Source organism: Asparagus officinalis, chromosome 7 (genome assembly GCF_001876935.1).
Source record: "Asparagus officinalis chromosome 7, Aspof.V1, whole genome shotgun sequence".
NCBI classification, from domain to species: Eukaryota; Viridiplantae; Streptophyta; class Magnoliopsida; order Asparagales; family Asparagaceae; genus Asparagus; species Asparagus officinalis.
In genome coordinates this window covers 6,654,184-6,663,957 of record NC_033800.1, presented here as the reverse complement: position 1 = coordinate 6,663,957, position 9,774 = coordinate 6,654,184, and the positions used below count along the sequence as shown (strand labels likewise).

At 37.7% G+C, this 9,774-nt stretch overlaps 1 protein-coding gene across 1 annotated transcript; it reads left to right on the top strand.

The window, feature by feature from the left end:
- On the top strand, positions 4,268-8,191 carry LOC109846619. The gene is made up of 2 exons (XM_020415866.1): positions 4,268-4,415; positions 7,158-8,191. Exons 1-2 carry the CDS (start codon positions 4,268-4,270, stop codon positions 8,189-8,191), a joined length of 1,182 nt encoding a protein of 393 aa, XP_020271455.1.

Genomic DNA, 9,774 nt, shown 5'->3' with positions numbered 1-9,774 from the left:
CTTAGAAATAAATTACATTCAGGAAAGATCAGGAGAAGAAGAAGAAGAAGAAGAGTCTGATTTGAGTTTTGAGGAAATTTTTGATGAAGAGTTAGAGTTTTTAGAAGAAGCAGATCAGGTCCTTGAGAATAATAAAACTGTGTTAAACATGTGCTGCTTTGAATTAAATTTTGAAGAACTCTTTCTTGATGAACTTAGATTCTTGAAGAATAATCAACAACCAAATTTTCAGAACTTCACAGAAGAATTGGTTGTTAGAAAACAAAACTTCAAAGTACAAGAGTCTAAGTTCTTTAAGAAATGTAAAATGCATGACACCAATAATACCTACCTTACCTTTGTGCAAGAATTATTGAACACCCCGAAATGCTTGGAAATTCACATTATTGATTATATCATTCTGAATTTGTTTAAAATCCGGGGAAGAATTTTCAACAGTAAGGTAGGATTCAATGTAGAACAGGAATCAATGTAGAATACGAGCTCTTCATGTTGAATATTTTATTTTACATTGTTTATTTTGTTTATTTCAGAATAATAAAAAGAATTTATTCTTCTCTCATTTGAGAGTTTCTTGTTCAGTTGTTAAAAAAAGAAAAAAAAGAAGAAAAAAAAGAAAAAAAAGAAGAAAAAAAAGAATAATTTTTTTATTTCATCCTCCTCAGACAAAAGGTAATTGCAGATTTTTATCAGCCGACCAAATGTAAGTGCTTCACTTCTTATCTGCTTTACTTTATGCATCATAGAGTTGCATTGAGGACAATGCAAAATTTAGGTGTGGGGGTGGGAATTAGTTATTTTTTCTCTTTATTTTATATTTTTAGTTACATTTTTGTTTTTTCCCCCTTTTTCTTTAAAAAATTATAAAAATATCGTCACTTGCCAAATTGATAGAGTTATGTAATAATTGATTTATTTGATAAATTTAAAATTTTCTAATCCCTAATTGGTTATTTACTTAAGTTCATCTTTTATGATAACTCTAAATAAATTTCTTAAGAAATGATTTTCAAAGTAGTATACTTTACTTAAGCCTTAACTTGGACTTTTATTTAAAATAATGAAATTTTTGCATGCCTAACTTAGAGTTGAAAATAATTTTTCAAAGTGTCTTGATTTACATATTTTTCAAAATATATATACATATACAAAAAAAAAATTACAAAAGAAGAGTGCGAAAAATGGGCACAAAAAAAAAACTCTTGAATTCAAGGTGATTCTATCTTATAAAGCCTAAGCTGACCGAGTAATTAAGCCCAAGGAGTATTTCCATACTTAATGACCTAAGCCTATTTGGGTTGGGATCCATTGGCCTAAAACTCATTAAATGGTCACTTAGAAAGCCCGTTAAAGTAGAAAAAATCACCAAGGAAGAAAGAGTAAAAAAATTATTAAAAAAACTAATAAATGTTTTATAGTTGTATATATGGTCTTGGAAAATATTTTAAATCAAGCAACTTGAAAATTATTTAAAACAAAGAGTTAGCATGTTCTTTTTAAAACTTTTAAATTAAATTTCTAAGTTTGGCTTGGTTTTGTATTGCTACAATGAGAAGATTTTCTTAAAAATATACCTTAGAGTTATATATAAAAATGTTTTCTTGAGTGATAACTGGCTCCAATTAGATTATCTAAAAGTTATCAAGTGAATTTAGTTATTTACTGACTTCTTTAATTTGGCAAGTTGACCGAATTTTGTGGGTATATTCACTGCAAACCCTCACGAGACTACAACTCGTCCACTAGGGTAACCTAGGGGTTTAAAGGCTTGTTGTATGCGCTAAATACAACCGCAATTCCTACGAAAGTGAGTTAGGTTTTCTTTCAGTTTTCTTTCTTTGCTAGAGAACTAGCAAAAGTTTAGGTGTGGGGGTATTTGATAATCACATTTGATTACAATTTTATACCCTCATTATCTATTTTATATGAATAAATATACTACTAATAATTGTTCTTATCTTTAATTACAGGTTAATGAAGAATAAATCTCAAACTCCAATCTCTCAACAAAAAGCCCTTGATTTAATGAAGAAATGAAGCCATGAAGCCCAATGAATTCTTTCAAGTATTTAATGAAGAAATAAATCAAAGCCCAAGCCCAAGAGTCTAAGAAAAGCCAATGTCCAAAGCCCAAAAGCAAATAACAAGAAGAATCTGCGGACAGCAAAAGGAGAAGGGCAGGCATCGATGCATCGATATACTGGGCAGTTAGTTACGAATCTAAGGCTGAAATTTGTTATTTTTGGATAAGATTTCAATCCAATGGCTCTCATTCACTGATGTTTACTATAAATAGGGGTAGAGAGTGAGGGGTTAGAGGTGTGAAAATTTTTGTAACTCCTTTTGAAGAGGAGTGCTACTCTTAATTGAGAAGGCCTTCCAAAATTATAACTTTTTGTTGCAATTAATATTAATAATTTTTTCACCACTTTAAATTTTTTTTCTTCTTCTCTTTGTTGGATGATGAAGATAAAGATGAAGATGAAAAATTATTTGAAGGTTTGCATTTCTTCCTTTTTTTTCTCTTTTATTTCTTTTTTATTGCTTATTAGTTTAGATTTATTTCTATGCTTGTAGTTAGATTTTATTTTCTTGTTAAATAGCCAAGAGGCTAGAACCCTCTTGCCTTAGATTTATTTCATGCTTATAGAATAAATTTATTTTCTTGCATTTAATTCTTGTAATTTTATTTTGTAGTTTAGATTTTACAATTTATTTTGTAGTTAGATTTTAATTTCTTATACTATTCACCTTGAGGCTAGAACCCTCTTCGGTTTAGTTTTTCTTTTTGTTTATTTTTATTTTGTTTGATTCGCCTTTAGGCTAGAACCCTCTAGGGAATCACCCTTTTCTAAGAAGTGGGTTCAATTTTAGATTACTCATATCTACAATTGAATCCACCATCTTAATTTCTTGTATTTTCTTTTATTCTAGAATTTTGTTCTTCATTCTTGATTTTTTTTATTTTGTTCTTGATTTTATTCATTTTTCCTTCTTACCTTATTGATCATACTCATTCTTTTTCAATTCCACTCTCACTTACATTTTGCACTTATTTACACACCATTTTCACTCTCTCAATCTCTTCACAATCACATTCACTCATCAATCTTATTTGTCACGCACACAACATAAGAACCGATTTTATATTTTCTCCTACAAAACACCTTCCTCGTGGGATCGATATCTTTATACTATAACTTGACACGGTTGTGCACTTGCAACCTTTTTGGTACATGTTTATGCTGCATCAGTTGCTCATGGTGATCTTGAGTTGGAACAACTTGATGTCAAAACGACCTTCTTGCACGGAGACATGGAGGAGGAAATCTATATGCATCAGTCTGAGGGTTACAAGGTTGAGGATAAGGAGAATCATGTATGTCGCTTGAGGAAATCACTTTATGGATTGATCTGAGGGTTACAAGGTTGAGGATAAGGAGAATCATGTATGTCGCTTGAGGAAATCACTTTATGGATTGAAACAATCTCCTCGGCAGTGGTACAAGCGATCACTTTATGGATTGAAACAATCTCCTCGGCAGTGGTACAAGCGATTTGACTCCTTCATGCTAAAGCATGGATTCTCCAGAAGCGATTATGACTGTTGTGTCCATATTCGGAAGCTTCGTGGAGGTGATTATATCTATCTCATTTTGTATGTGGATGACATATTTATTACTTCTAAGAGCAAGGTAGAGATAGATAGGCTGAAATCTTAACTTGGTAAAGAGTTTGAGATGAAGGACATGGGCGCTGCAAGGAAAATACTGGGTATGGAGATTAAAAGAGAGCGGGCGAATCGGCGATTGTTCTTGAGCCAGAAGGGCTACATTGAGCGGGTAATCGTAAGGTTCGGAATGCAAAGTGCTAAGCCGGTGGTGACTCCATTGGCTCCACATTTTAGGCTCTCTGGTAAACAATCTCCCACACTACAGCGAAAGATAAGACACACACGGAGCGTGTCCCTTATGCTAGTGCAGTTGGCAGCTTAATGTATGCAATGGTGTTTACACGCCCTGATATTTCACAGGCGGTTAGTGTTGGCAGCAGATTCATGGTGAATCCGGGAAAGGTGCACTGGGAAGCGGTGAAATGGGTCCTGAGGTACTTAAAAGGTACTGCAGATACAGGTCTGTGTTTTGGTGGAGATACATGTCAGATCGATGGGTTTGTGGACTCAGATTATGTGGGCGGTCTAGGTAGACGGTGATCTACTACTAGTTATGTATTCAGGATACATAGGGCTCCAGTTAGTTGGCGATCGATGTTACAGGCTATAGTGGCACTTTCTACTATAGAGACCGAGTACATGGCCATGGCGGAGGGAGTTAAAGAAGCATTGTGGCTGTGGGGTCTTCTAGACGATTTGGGGATTGAGCAGGAGAGCGTGAACTTGTGGTGTGACAGTCAAAGTGTGATTCACTTAGCGAAGAATCAAGTTCACCATGCTCGTACCAAGCATATCGACGTCAGATATCATTTTGTGCGGGATGTCATAGAGGAAGGTGATATTTCTCTCATGAAGGTGCACACGAATGATAATCTCGCAGACATATTAACCAAGATGGTGGCAGGCAGCAAGTTCCAATATTGCTTGGACTTGCTTCATATCAGCCCGTGTTGATTTTTCCGTGAGGGCATGGCCCTGCGGGGCGGTAATGGGGTGTGGTGGAGACTATGTTGGTGAATAGTTGTAGAACTACGGTTAGCTTGATTTCGGTTGAGGGTACGTAGGCAGCCGCGGTTCAGTGGCGTAGCTGGTTTGGCCTGGTGAATAATTATAGAACTCTCTGGTGATGCTCGTAGGGTTCTTCTGGTGATCGTCCAAAATTTGAGGTTTATCAAATGATGAATGAGGTGGAGAATTGTGAGGTGAGTGGCCCATGTTGTGAGTGGAAACAAGCATGGGAGGACACAAGTACATTGCTCCCATGCTCACAGCCCCCTGGTTTGGCCTGGTGAATAATTATAGAACTCTCTGGTGATGCTCGTAGGGTTCTTCTGGTGATCGTCCAAAATTTGAGGTTTATCAAATGATGAATGAGGTGGAGAATTGTGAGGTGAGTGGCCCATGTTGTGAGTGGAAACAAGCATGGGAGGACACAAGTACATTGCTCCCATGCTCACAGCCCCCCTATAGCCCTTCCGTGCTCTCCTTGGTGAGCTGGTTCCAGCAAGGCACACATCCCTCTTCTCCTATAAATAGGAGAGGTAGTGAAGAGAGGTGGGGTGTGGGGAAAAATCTAGAGTGGAGGAAAAGAGAAGAGTGAGGAAAAGAGAGCTTGTATAAGTTTAGTATTTTCTTCATAGTGAACCCCTCCTCCCATGGACGTAGGCAAGTTTGTCGAACCACGTAAATCTGTTGTCTCGCCTTTTACTATGAGTTGGTATTGCTTGTAGGTTCCCTCGACAAGTCAGTCCTAGAACTGATGAGAGGTTGAGCTGGAACAAGAGTTGACTATTGCTTGTTGGTTCCCTCGACATTCAGTCCTAGAACTGTTGAGAAGAAGAGTGTATACCTCACTTTATTGAGTATTTCACCTTCTATTCTAGTTTCCTTTGAGAAACAAGAATATAAAGGTTGACTTGTGTTTTTGCGAAAACGAAAGTCAGGGCTCTCTCTCAGGTGATATCGCTTCCGCGGCGTGAGAGCGTGACTCTACGCCCAATATGACATGTAATGGACTTTTGGGTCTTTAAGGATCTAGCTTTTAAATTGAGAAATTATAGAATGTGGAGGTTGGTGTGTAAAAGGATCCTTTCAAATTGCAAATTGCCGAAAGAGATTATTATCCTCTTCTTTCACAAACCTTTGTTTCTGTTCTTCACACGGATCATGAGAAGGATATATTAAATTATTGCATGTCTAGGATATCTTGGAGTGATTGTTCTCATATACTATATTTATATATTTGTGACTAGTGTCATTTAAATAATCCATCTGTTTCGATTTATATTAGTTGCGTGCATATCAGCCCCATCATTGCCTAATGTGGTCCAAAAGTGAAGCTTAAAATGCATCATGAACATCACTTGGATTCTGTTTACCATAGTTTTGTAGGTAGTGAATCAACTTAATTGTTATTATGAGATGAGGGAGGCCTTTGGCCTCCCCCTCATTATCCCTCCATTCACACTCCATTATGATGGTGTAACACCCCATTAAGTGGGGGTGACTCTTGGGTACTCAACCTATTCACATTGACTATCTATAAATATACATCATAGGCCTTTGGCCTGCTAATCAAAAAAAAAATTTATGTGCTCATGTTGATGAAACTGGCGAGAAGTTCTGCGGCTTCTGCTAGTTTGTAAAAATTCATATATTGTGTTAAATTTGCACATTTACGCTGATAGCACTTCCTATTACCATGAATATTATTTGGTTTTTGCTTAGTATTAACGGAAGTGACCATTGCTAGGGAAATGCTCTTAAATTACATATTCTTGAGAAGAAAACAGTAACACCAACACCAAGGTATTATTGTATATGTCCAGTTAACATGACATAAAATCATATTTGGCCCCTATAGTTTTTAATGCTATTCTTTAAACACATATACATTTTTCTAATGGAATGCTAAACCCTTGGTTGTTTCAGAGTTTCCATTCAGGGCACTTGCATTATTTTTTTAATCATCACTTGTTATTTTCAAGTTCAAACTCACAATTTCTACATGATATTAAAAGTATTAAGTAGGCAGTATCGCATAGAAACAACAAGAAGTTTAAAAAAAATTTAAAGAAAGCAAGGGTTTACTGTCCAAATTTGTTATGCCTGTTGCATATATTATTATTAAATTGCGTGGATGTTTAAATAAATAATGTTGTGGTTTTTGGATCAGCCTGTTTGTCACCAAATTTAAATTCCTTGCATTTTCTTTTCCTTCTGAGAGAGAAATTGTAGTGAGGATATAATTGTAAAAAGTCAAAGACCGGTGTATTCCATTGAAGACGAAGGCATTTTTGCAAAATGCAGGGACCCCCAAGGGTTTTCCAAATTGTATTTTAATTTTATGTTTTTTGTTATCTTTGGACTGTATAATCGGACTTTGGACACTTTTTATTTTTTGGTGACGGGCTGATCCACGCAACATGTTTATTGCATGAATTTTTAATTCCTTATTATTAATTCATGTCTTTCAAATGCATAGATAAAATGGCTAAAATAGCGAGCGTTGATTTCAAAGTCCTTGACGCTGCTGGCAAGAATTATTTGAGCTGGCATGTGGACCTGAAGTTCCACTTACGTGCCCAGGGCTTATTAGCCACAATTTCAACTCCTGCTCCATCGGCTCAGGTCACTGTTACGGGTAATGCTGTAAATAATGCTGAGGTTGCTACTACAGTGATCGTCTCTGATATAGATAAGGCGAAAGCCATTATCTACATCAGGAGACATATTGATCGGACCCTGAAGGCCGAATACCTGACTGTAGAGGACCCAAAGGAATTGTGGACTGCACTTGAGGACCGATACAAACATCAGAAAGATGTGATCCTCCCACGTGCACGTTATGAGTGGGAAAACCTCCGACTTCAGGACTTTAAGTCCGTAGCTGAGTATAACTCAGCACTTCATAATATCACCTCACGCCTGAAGTTGTGTGGTGAAGAAGTTTCGGAGGAACGCATGTTGGAGAAGACTTACACATCCTTCCACGAGAAGGATGCAATCCTCATGCAACAGTACCGCGAACGAAAGTTCAAAAAGTATTCTGAATTGCACTCCACCCTTCTGATGGCGGAGCAAAACAGAGAATTGCTTTTGGCCACTCATAACCTACGCCCTGCAGGCTCAGCTCCTCTACCCGAAGCTCACATGTTTTCTTCCCAGAAGCAGAAGAAAAAGCATAAAGGTAAATTCAACAAGGGGAAAGCCCCTAAGTGGCAGGCCAGATGTCCACCCCAGAAAAACAACCCGCCCCAGAGCAGCAATAGTGAGGGAAAGAAGAAGTGGAAGAAGAAGACTACTGAGCTGTCGTCCATTCCCAAGAACACTTGGGAGGACAAATGCCACATATGTGGCATGACTGGACATTGGTCCAGAAACTGTCGCACTCCGCGACACCTCCAAGATCTGTATCTAGCGAGCCAGAAGTCTCCTGTTGAAACAAATCTGGTGGAAAAGCAGCCGTCTACTCAGTTCACTGCTGATGACTTCGAAATGGATGATCTTCTCGACTAGATCCATGTTATCTTTATATGCATTTAAATTCTCATAGTACTTTCATCTTTAGTTCTTTACTTTCCATGTAATGCAATTTACTTTTCAATAAAGATAGTTATTTTCTTTAGATTAAAATATTGCATTCATGTTATAGATGAAGTGTGAGTGCCTTGTGGACAGTGCCTCGACGCACACAATCCTTCGCGAAAGAAGCTATTTCAATAGCTTATATGATTATGACGATCCTGTAATTACGATTTCAGGACTATCTAATATAATAGAAGGATTTGGTGAAGCAATGATATTGCTCCCAAATAAAACGAGACTAATAATAAAAGATGCATTATTCTCTCCGAAATCTAATAGAAACCTCATAAGTTTCAAGGATATTCGTTTAAACGGATATCACTTAGAAACCAATGAAATAAATGAGGATGAGTATTTGTATGTAACTCGTCAAAAAGATGGTTCAAAAACTATCTTAGAACGATTCAAGGGACTCCCGTCGGGTCTCTATCATACATATATTCAACCAGTAGAAGCTAACATGATTATGCACCAGAAGTGCCATTCTTTGCCGAAATTTAAACTTTGGCATAACAGACTGGGTCACCCAGGATCAGCAATGATGCACCGCATCATGAGCCAATCAAGTGGACACAACCTGAAGAACCTGAAGATTCTTCAGAAGGGTGATTACTCATGTCTATCTTGTTTCTAAGGTAAACTGATCACGAGACCTTCCCTTCTGAAAGTGGGATTAGAGTCTCCTAGCTTCTTGGAGAGAATACATGGCGATATTTGTGGGCCTATTCACCCCGCAAGTGGACCATTTAGGTACTTTATGGTACTTATAGATGCATCAACCAAGTGGTCTTACGTGTGCCTTTTGTCCACCCGCAACTTAGCTTTTTCAAAGCTATTGGCACAAATTATTAAGTTGCGGGCTCATTTCCCCGATAATCAAATCAAGAAATTACGTCTTGATAATGCGGGAGAATTCACTTCACAAGTCTTTCAAGACTATTGCCTAGCAACTGGCATCGAAGTTGAACATCCTGTAGCACGTGTTCACACCCAGAACGGGTTAGCAGAATCTCTAATTAAGAGATTGCAATGGATTGCTCGTCCATTGTTGATGCAATCACAGTTGCCTGTTGAGGCTTGGGGTCATGCCATATTGCATGCCGCATCGCTTATCAGAATACGGCCCTCTGGTGGCCATATTTTGTCACCAATGCAGCTTGCTTATGGTGCACCTCCGAATATCTCACATTTGAGAGTGTTTGGTTGTGCAGTTTACGTCCCAATTGCTCCTCCACAAAGGACCAAAATGGGTCCACAGCGTCGTTTGGGTATCTATATAGGGTTTGATTCGCCCTCTATAATAAGATACCTTGAACCCCAGACGGGTGACGCATTTAAAGCACGTCTTGATGATTGTGAATTTGTTGAGGATTCATTTCCTAAACTTGGCACACAGTCCAGGAAGCCTGACGCTTCTAAGACCATTTCTTGGAACACCAAGACTTTGTCTCATTATGATCCGCGTACTAGTCAATGTGAAGATGAGATCCTGAAGATTCTTCATCTTCAGAATA

Bases quoted from the DNA above. Each gene is read 5' to 3' on its own strand.
- LOC109846619 (XM_020415866.1), top strand. From the start codon at position 4,268: ATGTTACAGGCTATAGTGGCACTTTCTACTATAGAGACCGAGTACATG. The intron at 4,416-7,157 runs GTGTGATTCACT...TCAAATGCATAG, and splicing joins CTTGTGGTGTGACAGTCAAA to ATAAAATGGCTAAAATAGCG.